Source organism: Artemia franciscana, chromosome 7 (genome assembly GCF_032884065.1).
Source record: "Artemia franciscana chromosome 7, ASM3288406v1, whole genome shotgun sequence".
Taxonomy (NCBI): domain Eukaryota; kingdom Metazoa; phylum Arthropoda; class Branchiopoda; order Anostraca; family Artemiidae; genus Artemia; species Artemia franciscana.
In genome coordinates this window covers 1,069,144-1,090,688 of record NC_088869.1, presented here as the reverse complement: position 1 = coordinate 1,090,688, position 21,545 = coordinate 1,069,144, and the positions used below count along the sequence as shown (strand labels likewise).

The following is a 21,545-nucleotide window of genomic DNA, read 5'->3' as shown; positions in this document are numbered from 1 at the left end:
GTTTTTTAGTTGTTTTTTTTTAAAGTTTTGAAGTCAAAATTCGATTCAGAATTCAGAAAAAAATTAACAAAACACAAAAAAAACATTTACATATATGAATTGTTTACAATTATTATTACATGATTAAATAAAAATTATTTAGATTTTGTAAATATAAAAAATGTGTGCTGGGTTTTGATTGTAATTAAGCTCTAGTTCTTTTTCCCTACTTCAAATCATCTTGTTTGTTTCTTTTCTTTCTCTTGTTTCTTGTCTCTTGCTTCTTGTTTCTATTACTTAACAGAGGATCTCAACCATGTGTTTATCCTCACCTTTATGAGCTACGCTATTTATTGACGTTTGTGTTGACGTTTGTCTTACCGCTGCTAATCAATAAATTAATCCATTCAGTTAATTGCGCAGTTAATAGGTTCTTATAACTTTCTGTAATGTATAACATTAAGAAAAAAAAACTGAAGTTACTAATTATCTTCATTAAATTATTTTAATTTTCAGAGAAAGTAAATAAAAAAAACGACAATAGCTAGAACTCGTTTAGTTTGAGGATATAAGTTATCAGTCTAAGTTTTAAGGTAATGTATCAGTTCACCGATTGGCTTTAAATACTTGTAATTTATATTTACTGGTAATACTGGTAATTAATACTGGTAATATAAGGTAATGTATCAGTTCACCGATTGGATTTAAATACTTAATACTGGTAATGTATTATATACTGGTAATGTAAGGTCATGTATCAGTTCACCGATTTGCTTTAAATACTAGTAATGTAAGGTCACGTATCAGTTCACCGATTGGCTTTAAATACTTAATACCTCATTAATACTTAGTGCTTAAAATTGGCTTTAAATACTTAGCTCAACTTAAAGAGTTTACTAGAATTAAGGAAACATATTAAATTGTAAACTGCACAAATGATTTTGAATGAGGTGGGAGGATATCGTAAGGAAAGATTAAGAGAAATAAGAACTTCTTGGGAGGGTACAAAGAGGGAGGCTTAGAAAAGATAGGGATGGAGGAGGAGCGTGTATAGCTGTGCTGGCCTCAGGCGACTTGGTGCTGCAGAGTTGTTAGTAGTAGTATTAGTATATAAACGATACAATCATCTAATATTGAACTGTTCCAAAGCATAATTTCTCAATGTCACATACCACTGACCAATTCAGAACCCCAAAAGCTACCGATAACTAACGACCGGTTATCGACAAGCAATGATAAAAAAATAAAACAATAATATAGTGCTAGTAAATTATTACCTTTCTGGTAACAGGTACAATACCCCATAACAGTTTTTATAGGCCATTTTTACCAGTTGTTACGTTAATGGGGGAGGAATATGAATAGCTGTGCTGGCCTCAGGCGACTTGGCGCTGCAGTAAGTTGTTAGTAGTAGTAGTATATAAACGATACAATCACCTAATATTGAACTGTTCCAAAGCATAATTTTTCAGTGCCACATACCACTGACCAATTCAGAACCCCAAAAGCTGCCGATAACTAACGATGGGTTATCGACAAGAAATGATAAAAAAAACATTAAATATAGTGCTTGTAAATTATTACCTTTATGGTAACAAGTAGAATGCCCCATAACGGTTTTTAAAGGCCGTTTTTACCAGTTGTTACGTTTATCCCTTAATTCAGTTGACTAACGTTTTGAGGAGCGGCTAAAAAGAAAACAGTTGACATCTAAGCTTTTTTGCTCTAATTCCAATCCATCTTCACTCAATAATTTTTCGTTAAAATCACGTACTAAATGGCAATTCATGCATTAATCGAGATATTGAAGGGGTCACTGCTTCGCGGGAACACATTCTCATTTCAGAGCTGCAGTGGGTAAATTGTCCGATTTTATCAGCCCTATATTTACAGCTATAAACATGACCTTTAAGTCGCGCCAAGAAATTGTGAAGACTTCATGCTGACGTGACTTAGTTCTGTCGTTCGAATTTAGCTATATTTCACTAACACAACGAAGTGACACTTGCAGCCTTGGATGTTCCACCTTTTCACATCCTCTTCATAAAATTTAGCAGTTAGGGGACACTCCCTTTTGCCATTAACTTTGTTTTGGAGCGGAGACAACCCCCAACTCAGTAAGCAACAATCTAATTTAGCGAGACACACACAGAGACACAAACCCTAACCAGGTTCCCGAATAAAAACGGGCTTCCCTTCCGCCCTAGCCATGAGGTTCACGGTTTGCAATCAACACTTCGTGTCTCTTTCATTCGACGCTAGTCTTGTGCTACTATTTCAGGTTGGGCTTAGGACCGACTAACTGACCAATGTCCAACCACTGTTTACATGAAGCCTTCCCCACGTCAGGCCTCAAGGATCCCTCTCGAGCATATGTATGTGTATATATATGCTCTCTAAAAATGTCAAAATGGCAAAAAATACAACAAAAACAAAACAAGACAGAAACGAGACAAATGACACAGACCCCAACCAGGTACCCGAATAAAAATAAACACATGATTTTGGTCGCTAAATGTTTAATAAGAAGAGAATCACCCACTCCCTCCCCCTCAACCTTTTTGAGCTATGTTGATACACCACTGTATTTTAGTTTTAACAGACATCGTTGCAATTTAAGTAGCTTCCACGTCTTACGTCTTTTTAAAACAGGACATATATTTAAACTGTTTCTTTTTTATTCGAAAAAAACAGTTACTTTTTTAAGAACCTTTAGTAAATGAAAATCTGTAAAAAAAAACACGATTGTTCAATAGCATTAACACAAAAACAATGCCACAAACTATCAGATAATACGCAAATACAGATAAGCGTGCAGTGCGAGGTCCTGCATCTAGCTGCACAATTACTTTTTTCTTTTTTTTTGCAGTTTTTTTTTCAACTCAAACAGAACACACGAAGCAAACTGTGGGGCAACTCAAGCTTGCCATACACAGAAAGAACAAACACCCTGTGAAACCATTAGTGTAACTAGCAGAGAATTCTCATGATTCGGGTCCGAAGCCTAGAAATTTGGAAATGCATATTAAATTTGTATTTTTTTTATATAAAAAAAACTTCCTTCATGGTACGTCCTCCAAAATGTTTGTCAATGTGACAATCAAGTTTCTCAAAATCTCAAAATAGAGCAGGTTTCACTAATTTTGTTTCATCAACTGACGGAATTTGGGTTGTTTATGGTCATCTAATGGTGATATAATACGGCAGGATGATAACTGCTGATGAAGTTAGGCGGTTAGGTCAAAGACTATGAGGATTATTTTTTCAGAAAAAAAAATTATAAAAAAAAGTAAGTAATTCGGTCTCAAATCAGGCAGATTCGGCCAACAAAGTGGCTGGTGCCTCTCTGAAATATTTTCTAAATAAAAGCAGTTCCTCCCAGTTCTAGTTCTAGAAGAAACCTAGGTTACTTCTACAGATCAAGTTACAGAGATATAAGGTAGATATACAAATGAAGTTCCTAAACTGATTCAAGACATACATTTGGATTTTGGAAGCTTAGTACAATTTTAGTTTGAAAAAAAATAGCAATTTGTGTGCAATTAGCAATTGTTTAAATAGCGAAGTAGTGTTTGTTTACCATTTAATTATTTACTAAGTAGATGAGGATGCCATCTATTTTTCTTGGTTATTAAAACTAGCTAGCGCTACAAACAACTGGTATGGAATACAGATACACATGCCTAATTTGGCGTTTTACGAACAAACCGGAGAACATTTCAACAAAGCCAAGGAAAATAGATTTCTAATTGGCTGATCCATTTGGCATTTCGTCAATAAAACTTCAAGAAGAAACCCCACTTTATGACCTAAAACAACATAGGTACATGCTACCATCTAAGCTGTCTGTTTCTGGGGGGTTAATTGAGAGTACCGAAAAAAAAATGACTAAACCGCATATTTTAGATAACTTCTCATTTGATAATTCATGTCACCGTGCCTAAAAAACGACATATTTGAAATTTTGGACATTTTATACAAAAAAATAATAATAATAATAAACAAAAAACAACAACTAAACTTACCGGGGCATCTTCTTCGAAGAAATAAATGAGAAATCATTTATTAAATTAAATTTAGAATCATTTACATCAAAATTAAAGTGGAAAGCTCAATAGTGTTTATTATATCTCAATAGTATTATTATATTTAAATATATTATATTATATATAAATAATTATTATATAATAATTATATAATACAAATAATTATTATACAAATATATTATTATATTTGTAATATATTATATTACATTTATTAATGTAAAGCATTATAGTGTTTATTATATAGTTTGCTTTCTAAGCAAAAAAGGGAGAAATTCCTAGGTGGGATATGATAAAATTAAAGATAAAATTTAAAAATTTAAAATACACTTGAGAGATCATTGTCACTTAGCCGAAAATTTTAAAATATTTAATTATTTGGATATTGATGAAATGAGCTGTAAAAACGATTATGAATAAGACCTAACAAGGGCGTTGCAAAAATTCTCAGTTTTAAATTGTTAATTTTTGTTTATTTTTAACGATTATTCGTGTATTTTCATAATTCCAATCAAATTTCAAGGAATGATCACATATTTATTCTAATATTGACAAGCTGATAGCTGGGCTAAGAAAGTCATTTTGTTTTGGGACAAGAGGAGCTACATAAAGATTTGCTCGGAAATTGTCAGAAGAAACCACTTCATGATTGCCTTTGGTTACCCCCCGCCCACTAAATAAAGAAAATACGAAAAACATTTTTCGATTTTTTTTTATAAGACTCAAAATTACTTTCCAGACAGGTGATCCTCCCCCTCAAGTGAAATCCTGTGTACGGCCCTGCATTTAATGTACGCATTAAGTACTTCGATTGCGAATAGAATATCTTAAGCAGGAGTGTAATGCCACAAAAATACGAGGAGGATGGGCAAGGTCGTATCAGAGAGGGGGTGAGGGGGCTTGACCCCCATCAAAATGTTTGTCTGACTCGTAAAAACGTAACAAAAATAAATATGAACAAATTTGTGATGCGTTTTTTAAAGTTTTTTATAACATCTTCACCTCCTGAAAAAAATCCTCTTGCAGTCCCCATCCCATCCCGCCCGAAAAAAAATGCTGGATACGAACCTGGAAGGGTACTATATATGTAATTGTCAAAAAACTGTTTAATTTATAAATCAGCCTTTTTCAATGCATCTCGGCTATATATTTTTCACCAGGCAAAGGCCAAGGCCTAGATTCCCTTTGAATAGCGTCTCAATTGCGAAAAAAACCTATCCATGACGTTTGTGTCGTTTTTATCTGAAATCATGGAAGAGCAATGACCTAAAATTTCTTTTAATAACGTCACCTTCCAAAAGTCTTTCATGTTCGGGACTAAATAATCTTTTGAGAGGAGGGGAGAAAAACCCCCTCCTTGAGAGGAGGGGAGAACAGGTTAAGGACTGAACAGCTTCACAGGGTGTCTTTTCAAGATAGAGGAAAACATAGAAATGCCTTCAAATCTACAAAACTACAACGTCAGCTAGCGCAGTCCCGTATAAACATTGAATCCTCACATAAACTACCTGCAGATGAGGCCAAGAGGCTTCTAGTGTCGGGTCATCTTCCTCTGGGTCAAAATCTGGGTTGTCAGACGGGGGCAAGGTACGAAAAAGGTTGGTTGATATCTAAAACAAAAAGAAATAACAATTAGGAGTTGGGATCAGTAGTAGAGGGCACATATTTTCTGCGTGCCCTAGTAATCCTAAGGACCTTATGTGACTCCAATAAAGACGTTATGTAATTCTAATCTCAACGATAAGTAATTCTAGACGTTAGAGGGCACGGTATTACTATTTTTGCACCTTTTCAAAAGAAAAAAAAATAGAAAAAAAAAGAAAAAATTTATTTTTATTGTTGTCGTAAAACTATCAGAAAAATATGTACATTTCGACATAAGCATCTTTAACATCAATCAACAGTTAGATAAATATAAGTCGGTAATAAATAAAACCAGGAAGTATAGGAACTTATTTTGTTTCTACGAGTGATAGTCAAGCATCTTATATTTAACAAAGAATCTGCAAATGCAGCGCTCCTAATTGAAAAAAAAACTAAATTAAAATACATAATATATATATATAATATATATACTTTCCAATGAGGGAAAATTTCTAGCATTATTTATAAAAGATCGGAAATTAAATAAGAAAAACAATTTTTCGATTAAAATTAAGGAGCTATATCAAAACTTAAAAACAAACAGAAATTATTATGTGTGTGTGTGTATATAAGCTCATCTCAGCAGAAAGCCACCTGAGGCCAACCCAACAGTATAAATATGTGTTAGTTTCTTGGCTGTATTTACCTTGAGGACAGCCGTTCCTTGAGTCTCTTGCGACAAACTTGAGCATTGCTTTCCAAATTTAACAGGCGCAGCTTCATCCAGCGCACTTTCATAAGGCACACAATAGGTGCGTGATACAAGGTCACAATATAGACCACCAAGACAAGCGTGGCCTTCAACTATTTATGGAGATGGTGGCCTTCAACTACTTATGGACATAGTCTAAACCACTTGCTGGTTTTGTGAAGGGTATCACAATTCGCTAATTTGTGTTAAAGAATTAATTTGTCCCTGAACTGACAGTGGACCATGTTAGTAAAGCAAAGTTCATTTGAGCACGCACACAAATTTCTATTGGCTACCCAATGTTCAACGTACAGAGCTGAACCTGTATGAAAGTTACAAACCCCTCTCCCCTCCTGTGAGTTCCCTTTACATTAATTTCCAGACACAGCTCATGCCTTGGTATAAACCTAATCAAAAGAATCGGCTAACTATGTTGATTTCAAATATATTAAGTTTCATCAAGTTTAGTCTTACCCATTAACGGCTACGAGCCTGAAAAAAATTACACCATTTTCGAAAAAAGGGGAATAAACCCTTAAAAGTCGTAGAATCTCAATGAGGATCACACCGTCAGATTCAGAGCATCAAAAAACCCTACTATAGAGGTTTCAAGCTCTTATCCGCAAAATTGTGGAATTTTGTATTTTTTGCTAGAAGAAAGATCACCCCCCTTTTCCCCAAAATTGTCTAATCCAAATTTTTAGACGGCCATTTTGTTCATTCTAGTTGAAACGCCCAATAACTATGCCTTTGAATATAACATACCCCCCCTCAGAGCCCCGGGGGAAAAGTTAAAAAATTTGCCCCTCACTCTTTACGCTAAAATTTGAATTTTCGTCCCCAATCTTTAAGAACGACTCCTGAAACACAAGGGCCATTTTATCATAACAATAAAAAGCTTTTTTAAAAGTAATAAAAACTTAAGCGTAAAAAGTGAGATGTTGAGGAGGAGGCAACCCCCTTCATATACGTAATAATTTCTGTTCGTTGTAAGTTTTAATGTTGCTCATTACTTTCAGTTGAAAAACTCGTTTTTTTTATTTAATCAAGTAAAGGCCACTTTAAAGTGTTATTAAAAAACCCTTTAAAGTTTTTGAAAGTTAAAGTAACTTTATATATGGACAAAAACAATAAGACAGTCACAAGCACATATCATAAACAAAAGTAAATAATTCAACACAGTAAAGAGAATCATAGTAACCATAATATTTGAAATAATAGCAACGATAACGATATGAACTGTTAAAGGAAGCTTTATGCACAAGAAAATAAAAGCCCCTGAATTAAAGTGAATAGTGGGATAGTTAGAAGGTCATACAAATCAGATGATACAACACTTATGGCGTGCATGCATATAAAAAAGTAGTACCAAGATTCAATTAAACCACAAGAAATTTTAAGGAGCTTTGCAGTTTTTTGATTTTGCATTTTTTTTTGAAATTTTTGGTCATTTTTTTTTAAGTGTTTTTGGTCAAGGCAATTCTAATGGTATACTTTTTGTTTCGGTCAGACACTATTTTTAGAAGTTTCAAGCTTTTTTTTGGTTAACTGTGGGTCGTGTCATTTTTTACTAGGCTGCAGCTACCGCTGCAATCGTAGCTGCAGCCTACGATTCAATTAAACCACAAGAAATTTTAAGGAGCTAGAAATTTTGTAGTTTTGGTACCTAGCTATGAATAAAAACTTGCAGTTAACTTTGATTCTACCCTTTTTGATAAATTAGTTTGGGATATACTCAAATCGTTTCGGGACAAATCGCAGATTATAGCCTTTTCCCTATCAGCTCAAAAGTGTCCTATCTCAGCCTCAATACTTATATAAGGGGTTTATTCAAAAATAATAAAAAAAAACTGATAAATACGGAAAACTAACGAGTGCTCTTTTAATTTTTTTTATTTTTACTTTGACTACCTGAGATCATAACAGGGTTATCCTTCCCCAAAACCGAGAATCAACACAAAAAGTTAATGTCAATTTGAGGATGGCCCTCCTCCAATCTTGTTATGGAAAGTCCAATGGCGCGGTCAAAATTTTCCGATCTGTTATTCTTTCTGAGGTATGTCCTGGTATCTACAGGGTAAGACCAGATTTCCCTGGTTTTCAGCATCCAAAACCAAATCCAGACTGGAATTAGAAAGTTAATATCTATGCCCAGCAGAAGAAACTCTATTATCTTCATCTATTTCTCTCGGTCCAAAAATGAAAAAATTAATATTTGCCATTTTCTAGAAAACTTGAAAGATGTAGATACCATGTTTTGGCAGAGTACACCCGCCCACGCATTTTTTATGTTGAATAACTAGGACTCAATTGCATTCCAACAGTCTATGGATCGTTTATTACCTGTTCATTACTGTATCAATTCTAATCAAGGTCTGGAACTTTTATATCTAGCTAAATATGAAGCGATTTGTGGAATTTCTCCCAACACTTGTTTTGTATTGTTGTTGGCCAGTGCCAATAAGATAGGTGAATAGACTTCTTTTTGTATCGCCGATAGCAACTATTTTTTTTTTCTTGGCTTGAGGGTCTCTTTATCCCAAACTTCGTATATGTAATTTGTTAGCATATATTATAAATAAAAATTTATCTCTCGCTTTTTTATAAATGTTAAAGACCTTTTTTAGTGATTAATTATAATATTCTCACAATTTTTAGTTTGTCATTGGTCTGAACATAGAATCTGAAATATCTTGGGATATTGCAAATAGGACCTATATTCCGTAGGGATTAGGAGTCTATGTCTGATCCCTAACTATTTACTAAATTAATTTGTATTACTTCGATTCTCCTCAGAACTGAACTGAACTAGCATTCACACAGGCAAGCAAAACGAGAACATACCATAATATTTTCATTTTTATCAAGCATGGTCTCAGATCAAGCAAACTTGGAGAGAATCAACTGATTTGAGGAGGGATTTAGAAAAATGGATGGTTTCTTTAAGTAAGGGCTAGTTATCCCCCCCCCGTCCTCTGGGCAGGCTTACTCTTATTTGTGAAAATTTATGTTTATTTTAGGTTTCATGTATTCATACGTAGTATTATCTGTTATTTTGAAGTTCGAGTTGATTTTTCATTTCAGTTTCTGTTCGTTTTACTACTACCACTACTACTAACAGCTCGCCGCAGCACCAAGCAGTCTGGGGCCAACACAGCTACGTATGCTCCTACTCCATCCAAATCTATTCAAAGCTTTTTTCTTTGCAGCCTCCCAAGAGGTTCCCATTTCCCTTAAATCTTTCTTTACGACATCCTTCCACCCCAACCGCGAACTACCTGCTTTCCGTTTAGCCTTAGACGGTTGGCCGAAAAGGACATTTTTCGCCAATCTGTTATCTTTCATCCGCAGAACATGCCCTAGCCATCTCAACCTTTTTCTCAATTATAATCCTAGGAAGCGAGATTGAACCACACTTTTCGTACAGCTTACTGCTAGCAATATGGTCAGTCAGCTGGGTAACTAAAAGACTCCATAAACAATCTCTGGAAAACATCTAGCAAATCTTTGCCCGTTGTTCGTAGCGCCCATGCTTCAGAACCATATTTGACCACTGTCATCACTTTAACTTCCAATATCCTATGCTTGGTTTGCAGACGTACCTTTCTATTCTTTCCAACTTTTTGCAACTGCGAAAAAACACCATGAGCCTTGGCTATTCAACTTTTAACATCTTCACTGCTCCCACCGTCTTTACTAATAATACTACCAAGGTAAGTGAAGCTGTCCACTTGATCAATCTTTTTGTTGCCTAACGTCATCTTTTCATCTTCACTTATCAAGCATCTAGGATGCTTAAATCATCAGCATAATCTGAATTGAGGAAAGCCTTTCTTCCCCATTTGATTCCGCGTTTTCCGATCGCCTTTTATGTGCTCCTTCAGACTAAGTTAATCAAAATGATTCATATAAAGGGGGATAGAACACAGCCCTGCTTGACTCTTAATTTAATACGAAATCAGCTTCTAACTTCATTTCCTTCTCATACATAGAACTAATCACTTTCATGTATTTGTCTGGTATACTATACAAGGATGAAGCCTTCGCTAAAGCTCTTCTATCAACAGAATCGAACTCTTGCTCATGATCTATAAGGCTGAGGTTTCATTTATTTATTCATGGTATTTTATGTTTTCTTTTAGTTTGACTTATGCAACTCTATAACTGCTCGTTCTAGGTTTGAATCACTTACAACTTTCCTTTAGAAAAAAAATCAACCATTTTTGATATCATAATAGTAAAAAGTCCATATATAAGCCCCGATTTTTTGTGCATGCATGTAGGTACATGCCCAATGTGGGTTTCATTCTATTTGTGGATGTGAAGTATTAAGGATTTAAACAATGAAATCGTTGGCTGTGTGAAACACGGTGAATAATGGCTAATAAATGTGTTCAAGAGTGAATTTTACTATATTAAAGTGCTGGGATATGGATACCCCGTACCCCGTACCCCGGCCATAACCATATAAAATCTCCAGGGTATGGACTTTGTATAAATTGAGAAGTATTGCAGACAACCCGCATTGAATGATCTTTATTAAATAGATGTTGTTCCCATTTTGTGAACCGATGGCCTTCGGTTGGAACAATTATTTCATTTTCCAAAATATACAAGCCAAAATATGTCAAGAACTGAAATAAGGAGTCTTCAAAATCCAGGAAAAATGCAAACCTTAGAATAATGATGATAAAATTAATAGTACTTCTTATTCAGCTCGAGCAAACAAGGATAAAAAGTATTGGTTATTGGACAAGCAAAAAAGGCAACTTCCGCCATTTTCATGGTTGCAGTATTCACTGCAACCTAGTAAAGAATGAACTCTAGCACATAATCATTGAAAACCTGAAAACACTTCTAAAAAAAAGAAAAAAAACTGTCAAGTGAGGAAGAATCGTCATTTGAAGCTGATCCAATGGTAACTGCAATTTATTTTTGCAATTTGTTTTTGCAATTTATTGCAAAAACAAATTTGCGTTAAAGCTTCAAAAAATGGCCTGAAATCCCCATAAATGATGACGGATCGAATAGGAAACTGTATCATTGGAATATACATAGCTGAAAACTTCATATATATGAATTATATGTGTCCCCCTTTTTTCTTTTCTTTTTCGCCGCTAGTGGGGCACTGAAAAATCATAGAGATGTTGGTAATCTAGTAAACTACGAAAGCTGATGCCAATGATCAATGAATATCCGCTTTTGAGAGGTTGAATCAGCTCTGGCCTGGGCATCTTGGTCAATGCCGCCTAGGAGTGAATGCCGATGTAACCTCGTATCAGCAGGTTGAGTAGCATGCCTGTACACAGGACAGATGAGGGGTAGACATATTCAGCTGCAATTGCTGGATTGATCTGAATCGATTAAGTGCAGATGCCTAAATGAGCATATTTCATTCCCCAAGTGTCTATGAGCCTTCAGATAAATATAGAAGCGGGAATGAGAAAGGGGGCGGATAAGAACTAATTTCTCATTTCCCTTCATTCACACTAAGCATGAATAATGGTGCTGCGGGGTGATACTTCCCTTATTGTTGCAGTTTCCTATTTTAGATGTATTGATCTGCCTAAAACTGAACTTTCACTGCAAGACTCTCCAGTCTGTTACTGAAATGTTTGATGGAACGTTGATGGCTGTTTTCTGTTAGCATATAAATTCACTTTCTTCAAGAGCTTTGTCGTATTGCCCCCCCCCCCCCTCCATTGTTCAACCGTCAAGACAAACAACAAGGCTCACTTCTGTTAGGCTCACTGTTGGAACTGTATCGTTCTATTTTGTTGGCTTACTGCTGGTTTAACCTTTACTACAACATCTTTTTTAACAAGAAACTGCTACCTCGCTGTTTTCTGTCGCCAACAATTTTTAGTAGGGCGCGGGAACCCCGGCTTCAATAAAATGTAAATATTTTCAGTCAATGTGAGACTTTTCTTTTTATAATCTATAAAGATAAAAGAAAGTCAAAATTAAAAATAATAATTTCGAAACTTCAGAAATTTTAAGCTCTCAATGGCAAAATTACATTAAACTTAGAACGTTCAAAATTCACTTTTTTCGTTTTGAAATTAAAGGAATGATGAAACACATGGCGAAACTACTATTCAAAACAAGTCCCTTTTTTAGACTTCTTAGTGCATGTGTTTATGTCTGAAATTATCCACTTGAGAAGGACACCTGTTTTTCGAACCACAATAAAGTTGCAAGTAGGCTGTCTGTTTGTTTGTTTCAGCATTTCGGTTATTTTTACAACGTGACATCCAATTGTCATTTTATTTGTACACGAATAGTAAAATAGGAGTGGGTAGTTCAATTTCTGCCTCAACCTATTTAAAGTATTAGAAAACAATAGCTACTTCACAATTGTTAGAGAGAAAGATCTAGGAAGATTTTTTTACCAGGAAAGTGTCATTGCTATGAATCGAATTTTGCTACATTCCGTATTTTGTATGTATTTCTTTCCTCTTAAGAAGGGGTTAAGTACATGCTCTTGCCCTCCACAGTGGGCATTTGAAATCTATTTAGCACTTTGAAAAAAAAAAAGTTTATACAAAAATCACAACCCCTCTTTTTTAAATTGTATCTTCTTTCTATTTAAAAAAATACTACAATAAAGACAGATAGAAAGCCAGTGCGCTTAAACTCGCCACCCCGTCTGAATTATTTCGTACCAATCACTTTTCAACGACCCAAAGTTAAATCGATTAAGTCCATATTGCAACTTCTTTTTGAGATTTTAGCGTCAAAACATGGATTGACGAACCATTATACATACATTGAATTTAACAGGATCTGAAACACGCTCTCAGCGTTTGCACGAATCAGCCAGCCGTTGGGACGTTCAAAAACAAACGCTATCCCTATAGACGTTTGTTCAAAAACAAACGCTATCCCTATAAACGCTTGTTCAAAAACAAACGCTATCCCTGTAAACGTTTGTTCAAAAACAAACGCTATCCCTATAAACGTTTGTTCAAAAACAAACGCTATCCCTATAAACGTTTGTTCAAAAACAAACGCTATCCCTATAAACGTTTGTTCAAAAACAAACGCTATTCCTATAAACATTTGTTCAAAAACAAACGCTATCCCTATAAATGTTTGTTCAAAAACAAACGCTATCCCCTGCCTAGCTTGTCATTTTGGGGATTATTAAAGTGGGTGATTGGACTTTTTTTTATTTTTTGTGTTCATATTTTTTTTTCTCCCCTGTTCTTTCCCGGCCATGGAGCCTTATGGGGGAGATTATGTTGAAGTAGTTTTTTTTTTGTTTATGGAACTTATTGTTAAATAAAGAACTCAGAGAAACTCAGAACTCAGACTCAGAAAAATAGGGGTTAAGCGGCTTTCCCACCATGTATCCACGCTAAGTGGTTAAACTACGTTACGATAAGTAGAACCTTTCATACCAAACAATGCTTTCACACTAGACTGCGGTAAAATTCCATTGAACCGTCAGGATCATCATCTAAAGTCATCATAATCATCATACGACAGCTATTTTGATATTAAAAATAAAGAATGGAGTTGGATAATCAAACTCTTATGATTAACGTATGACTATTGTAGAGGGATCTCTTGTTATGTCTTGTTATTACTATTTAATCAAAGTTTATTAACTTATTGACAATAGTTAAGAAATATAGGTAGGGAACTAGCATAGCTTTGCGCTTCTGTCTTGGCCTGGGGTGGACAAGGCCATACGAGAACACACACTGGTGAAAAACTATATGAATCTGAAGTTTGCAAACGAAATTTTATCAGAACCCCGTCTCCCCAAATTACAGCCTGGTATTATGTAATTTCAGACTACAGGCAGCATATTTTTCACAAGTTCCCTTCGGTACTTTAAAAATAAATTATATTCCAAAACCTATTAACTGCTCATCTGAAAGTTTCTTTTTTTGCTAATAATGATAATAATCTACTCGTTCCTTCTGTATATACAAGAAAAATACACACTAGAAGAGTCTATTAAATAAAAACAAAAAAAAAACCCTTCATAAGAAAAAAACGCAAAAAAGCACCCAAAACAGTAAGAAGATTTACTGCTGCACCGATAGCAATAAAAAGAGCTCTATATTTATATTTTAACACGCCCAAAAAAAAACCTTTAGGTTGGTCATATAATGCTTACATTATAGGTTGGTAAATCAACATTACATCAGATCAGTTACAAAATCGGATCGAAATCTTTTCGATCTTTTCGAATTCGGATCGAATCTATTCGGATCGAATCTTTTCGGATCGAAATCGAAATCTTTCGTTTCACAGTATAAGGCCAAGAGACATAGGTGTTTCTAGTCCATGTTTGAATCTGGAGCAAATACTTGCAAATTCAAATTTCAAATTCGCGGTGTTCCGTCGCGAAGAAAATATCGCCAGACAAGAGTCAGAAAAAATGCATAAAGCGCAAAGAGTGGATTTTAAAGCCGACCTTTCTTTTTTTTTCAAATTAACTCTTGATCTTTGCAATTGACCCAAGTTTTACTCAGTTTATGCATCAGAGAAGTAATTTTGAGTATTCTTGCAGTTTTAAGATATCATAGTAAAAGGGAAGCAGGGATTATGCGGCACCGACCTGAGTAGTGGCATTAGCAGATTATTCGGGCCCAATCAGCTTTCAAAGGGGTCACAGAGTCCCATTTCGTTTAATCTAGTATGACCAGCATCTACAGTAAATTGTAAAACCCAAAAGTCGTCTGACATAAGGAGACAGGGCCAGATCTAGGGGGACTAGAGGTAGGTAAGCACCCTAGGCGGCATGTCCGGGAGTCGGCAAAAGAAGCACATTTTGGGGCAAAATGGGCAATTTTTACAGTATTGATAGTGTGGCCGGAGCAGAAAAGTCTACACTTGCCCCCCCCCCCCGAGAAAAACCGAACTCCTGTTATGTATGGAGAATATCTTCAAAATTAGGAAAGGTGACTTTCCATAACGTGACATAAACTTGCATAACGGAAAATTCAATGCAGAGCTCAAATCTACTAGAGACGGCCAACGCTATCGACAACATTTGCTCCGTAAGACAACATAACATAGTCTTAAACTACGCTAGTCAAAGATTCTACAGCATACCGTGAAAGCAACATTAATAACCAAAAATTAACATAAACATCCCAGCCGCTGAATACCAAATACAGTCTAAGTTGAATAAACCTTATCAACATTTAACATGAGCAGAAACCAGAAATCCTGGAGATGTGTTCCGCCAGATGATTGGCTCTCGGAACACTAGAATCGATACCCGAAATAGGATTCGTTTTGCTCAGAGCTCTATTTATGAATTTAGCCCTCCCAGCTACTGAACCACTCCTACTTAATTTCCTATTCTTTCATAAATAACCTGCACGTAAATACTAATCTGAATTAATCTATTTTTCAATCCTATTGCTTTAATGAGGTTAAAAAGAAAAGCCAATTTCATCATTCTAAGATAGAACGGATGCCAAATTCTCAAAGAAAGAAACGGATTTCACAAAAAGAAAAAAAAAAATCCCATCACTTTTACTGACGACTTCCATACCAATTAAGCTATTTCGACAGCCATAAACATATCTGAAGAGCACTAGTGGGAGAATTTTTCCCCTAAGTGAATCATGGAAAATAGTGGTAAAATAAACAAGATATTTGGCGAATCTTTCATAAGCAAACTTGTTGAAACAAAATTACATATACTAATGGCCCGGCCAAAAGAGGCCAATTTAGGAGGGGCGGCCGTCTCATCTGTACATGCCTAGTTTGATTAAACTTTCATTTTCATCTTAATTACGTAGCGTCCTTGGACTTCTTTTGGTATAGTAGACTAAACCTCAGCACAGATAAAAAAAAAAAAAACTAGACAAATGGCTAAGAGGTCAATTCAGGGGAGAGGGTGTTTCTTTGAAATTTCCGTCCGGAGGAAATTCTTCTGGGTAAATGTTTACATATTCACATAATTTAGCAAGGAAGAAAGTGAATAAATACTTTGGTACCTTTTTTTACGTTCTTTCCAAATTCAATAATCTCCTCAGGGGCAACCTCCATTTTGAGCCCTTAAAGAAGCTTAAAATAGCCCTAGGGCACCAAAAATTTTAAAATGTGTTTCTAAAAAACAGTCTAGTGAGAAGATATTGCCATTTGCAACTGATTCAGGAATGGTAATTATTATATACATTAGTTTTAATTTATAATCTTATTTTGAAAACATATTTGCAGGAATTTTTACAAAGAACCTCAAACCTTTTAAAAGGAGTTACCACAAAAAAAAATTACACCATTGGAATAACCATTGTTGAAAAGCTTGAATAGGAAATCTAAAGCCCTCATATTGAATAACACGGAAAATCCCATTTTTGTATGGGTAGCACTCTTTCTCTTTTTTCTTTGTTGCTAACAGGGCATTAGAACATCGCAGTGGCTTAAGGCCTTGTTTAAAAGCCAGTTTTTATATCTAATCTTTCAATCTATATCATTGTCTCTGAAAACTATAGACATAGTGATAACTTTTGGGGCCCCATTAACAGACTTTGTAAAGTACCAAGCAACGCAAAAACAAAATCTGATTGTTTCAACTGCTTAAGTAGAAACTTACACAACAATATTAACAAGGGGGTTATCCAAGGGACTTTAGGGGGGGTTTAACCCCCCCCCCCCCCATAATGTTTATCCAACTCGTAAAGATTTAACAAAAATATGTATAAACAAATTTTTGATTCGTTTTTTTAATTGTAATCTTCCCCTCAACCCCCCTGGATGCGACCCTGCATATAAATCTTAAGAAGTTTAAAAATCAGTAAATTATTTTTTACTGGAGAATACCTCCATATACACTTACGCAGTTTTGGTGGTGGTGCTAGCATAATAGAAAAAAAAATGGAGAAAAATCGAACAAAATCGGATTAAACATATGATACTAAGCAGATCAATAAAGTATAGCTTTCCATTGAAGGTTTATTTGTCTTTGGAATCAAAAGATTGTTAATGTTTGAATTTTTACGTACGCAAAGCGTTGCCAAATTTAACTGGTTAGTTTCGCTTGTTTATTTTCATGGTTCAACATGGCAACACTGACACAAATGTGGTGCTCCTGCAGAAATTTCCATAATTTTGAAAGCAAAAACAAAATCTTAAAAAATCACAGTTTTCTAACAGGAATAGACCTAAGGTGAGTCTAGGGCTCAATAAAAGTTTTATTTTGATATCCCTGATACTTAAAAAAAAACCTATCCTTTTATCTCCATTCTATGATCCCCTTCCCTGGGACTTTTTTGTAAATAAATCTAGGCAGAAAGTTCAAAAAAAGGAGAATATGTAATGACACTGAATGAATGACAATGTCACAACAAAATCCATGTTTAAACCGTTAGGGTTATCATTGTAGACCAGAGAGCAGTGCTTTTTGATTGGTCAACAAAAATAATGAAAAGATTTATCAATCACAAGGGCCTAAGGTCTCCTGTAACCATTGATAATTATAGTGATCGAGCCCGTAACATAACGTTGAGAAAAACAGTTGTGCAGTCCAAAAGAGAAAAACAAAACGCTTTTTCTTGAATTTTTATCTGCAAAAAATATTTGAGAGAGGAATGACCAGTACTCTCCCTAAATAACAGTTATCCTTAATTATTTCTATCTCTAAGTGTATTGCTGATCTAATACGATCGATTGCTAAACCCAAATTTACCAAATATTCCATGGTATTTGGTAAGGAAAGTGAAACGTCAAGAGTTTTTAAGGGAAAAAACATAAAAAAATAAAAAGTAATAAATAATTAAGTTTTTAGTTAATATACGCTATTGAGTATATTAATACACAGCTAATCACAAACATTTAAATTCGAGCCATACGTAACCTGAACTCCACCCCAGTTAAAACTGGGCGAAACGCGATACCATTTATGGCAATGATACTCTAACCTTTTCAAGGGGTTTTCAAACTCCATTTGGAAAAAGGTAAAACAAGGTGAAATAATAATTATCACATAAGCCATGCTTAGCTAATCGAATAGAAACGTTTTTTATAATCATCACCGGAAATTATTTATCTTATTCGCAGCCGTAAGTACACCGCTGATGTAGCCCCCTGTTCTAAGGGATGCATGCGAGTTCAAGCTTTCCTCGACTCAAATCTCAGTTTATATTTGAGACTCGACACAATACCTACATATATGGCGAGGTAAGCGAGCAGCAAAGAGTGTTAGTTACACCCCAATACGTCGACCGCAGCTCAATTTTTTTCATCACAAGAATCATATCATTGAAAAGACGTTGCACCGTATCGATTGACATTCTGACGCACGTGTCTTGCGCCATCTATTTTATTTTCTTAATAAGGTATGATAACTTCTTTTTTTTTTACCAAACTTGTAAGTTAGAGTTATTTTAAGTTTCAGAACAGGACATTACAAGAATAAGAGAGTTTACAAGAATAAAATACATTCAGTGGACTTACTTGATACCCAATCGATAATATTTTCAGCAAACTCCTTTAGACAGAACATAATCTACTCAATTACTCAATCTTTGAAGAGTCAACTCCATACTTGTCATTATTTCCCGCAAATAATGAGCCTAATTATCTTTTAAAAGCATAGTCCCTTGGAAAAAAGGAGAAAACATTTCGGCTAAGAAAAAAGAACAATTACTTTCGCGCAAGGCCGAATCCAGAGGGGTGGGAATTTGACACTCTCCTAAAAAATTTTGCCCCCCCCCCGAACAAATATCCTTGCTTTATTGTAATTCCATGGTAAAAAGAATTGTGCTTTAATTTGATTGGTCTAGTGATTGGTCAATTTCATTGGTCATAGGTCTGTGGCGTATTTTCGCAAGCCGATCACATTAATCTTTATTTCTAGAGTGAAAATTACACAGCCGTTTAAAAACTTTATTGGTAGGGGGGACCAATGCCAAAATTCTAAAAAGAACCAAAAGCTAGGAGTCATACAATTTTTTCACAAATAGTCCTCGGGGCTGTATTCAAGATTGTTCGTTCGAAAGTGAAATACAAAAAAAGATAACAAATTATCAAGGTTTCTGTGTGCAAAAAATTGGAGGGAAAAATGGTTTAAACTGGGTACCTCCAGGACCACGACCCCCCCCCCCTGTTTCTCTGCGTTTTAGCAAGAGTATTATATAAGCTATGAATCTAATTTGGCAAATTTTAAACCAGTAAAAAGAACAATCAATTATGAGTCACACGGTTCATTACCAGTAGTCTCTCTGTTTTTCTGTATTTTTAGTAAGAACATTACATATTTAGTGTACATTTAAAAAAATACACTAAGAAAGTCAAAAATAACTTACACATCGAATAATTTCCGGGTAGGTTGGTTCAGTAATAACTCCTCTGGCAGTGGCAATATGGTCGACAAGTTCACTCAAGGCTGCTCTCTTAATTTCCTTCCCCTTTAAATCGGCAACCGGGTCCAGGAAGTCAAATCCCAAACAACATTGACGCAACTTTCGAATAAACAGTTCTTCCTGTTCTTGTGGATTAGCATCTACTAAATAAATTACGATACAATAAATGAAAAGAGAAAACAATTCTTACTAAGTAAAATAAATGGACAGAATAGATGTACGGTCTTATAAATAGACTTTAAAGCAAATCTTATTTATTGTTATAATATCGCTGGTTGTTTGGTTTGGAACGGGGGTCAATGGTACGATTCTGTAAGCTCAGCAGAGTCGACCCCACTCTAAATGGGTACCTGGAGAAATCTGGTGGGGGGAACATGGGAAGTGTCAGATGATTTGCCCACAGCTACGCATTGCACTCCCGGCTAAAGGCAGTGAGTCAGGAGAATGATGAAAGCGCAACGCAGACCATTGATCAGAAAGCGAAATTTTTTTTTTAGGTTTTTTTTTACCAGTCGAATGGAAATATATTTTGTTCTTAAATGAAAGTAAGGATTTCGAAATAAAAATATTTTTGCCCCCTTAGGCTTATCTTGGGTCTATTCATGTCTGACAACTGCAACTTTCTGTTAGCTATTACAAAATTATAGCGTTTTTAGGGTAGCACCACAAATTCGTCAGAGTTACCACGTTGAACCATGAAAGTAAATAAGCGAAACTTATAAATTATTTTTGAAAATGTTTTCCGTCCGTAAAAATTCAAACATTAATATGCTTTTGATTCACAAGACAACCAAATCTTCACAGAAAGCAACACATTATTAAGCTGTTTGTTGTCGTGTGTTTTAGCTTGTTTTTTTCTAATCTTTTACCCTCATTTATATATCAAATTTGGCACAACCTACTACCAAAAACTGCATATAGATGCCCTTTTCAGTAAAAATTGAATTTCCGATTTTTGCTAAATTTTTAAGATAGAATGTATATGGTTGTTTATGTTTATACTTAAGCGATTCCAGCACTCAGATTTCATTTTCATTGTCCTTGGTACTTGAAATCATTCGAACATTTTAATTCATAATTTATTACCACAAGTTATTAATAATTTATTAACATAATTTATTATTTATAATTAATTTAAGTGTAATTTTAATCAATAATACATGATTTATATTACATTTTAATTTTAATTATTTACATTTTAATTCTTTACAAAGGCACTATGCACAACCTAAACATTTTTAAAATGAAAATTGCCGTATTAACTCAAATGTTATTTCCAAAATAAATACGGAAATCCGTTATATAAAAAAAAACAATAAGCAGAGAGACTCGAGCCCTCGGCCTGAGTTAATTCAATTATAATTTTATAATTATAATTTATAATTCATTTAATTATAATTTTAATTAAGAATGTATAATTTACCATTACATATTATAATTAATTATTAAAAATTTTAATTGTTAAATGATAATATTTAAATGATAATATTTAAAATGATAATTGCTGTATCAATTCAAATATTGTTTCAGAAACAAATCTCTTCAATGAATTCATGTCAGGCAAGAATGATATTTAAAAAAAAAACGAAAATCCATTTATATATATATAATCAATAATCAGAGAGACTTGAGCCCTTGACCTATGCTATAATTGACAGGTATCTTAGCAATGAAGTCAATGTGGCTCGCCAAGCTCAACTATATAAAAATATATAAACTATTAACAACTAAATAAAATAAAAAAACAGAATTAATAGTACGTATCTCTTATACCCAACACACTCAAGAAGTTAAGTTAATCCTAATGAAATATACCTTGTATGATGGAAATAAAACACTTTAGTAACAAAATTA

The 21,545-nt window shown here is 34.5% G+C and overlaps 1 protein-coding gene across 4 annotated transcripts in view; it reads right to left on the bottom strand.

Moving 5' to 3' along the window:
• Positions 1–21,545, bottom strand: part of LOC136028703 (serine/threonine-protein phosphatase 2A 56 kDa regulatory subunit epsilon isoform-like) — an 85,359-nt gene that overhangs the window by 33,890 nt on the left and 29,924 nt on the right. The window contains exons 3-4 of one of the 4 annotated variants that reach the window (XM_065706555.1): positions 19,635–19,834; positions 5,522–5,632 (exon numbers count right to left, since the gene is read on the bottom strand). In XM_065706555.1, the coding sequence (XP_065562627.1) occupies positions 5,522–5,632; positions 19,635–19,834 (311 nt within the window). The remainder of the gene's footprint in view (positions 1–5,521; positions 5,633–19,634; positions 19,835–21,545) is intronic. The other 3 variants (XM_065706557.1, XM_065706556.1, XM_065706558.1) reach the window with 3 other exon arrangements.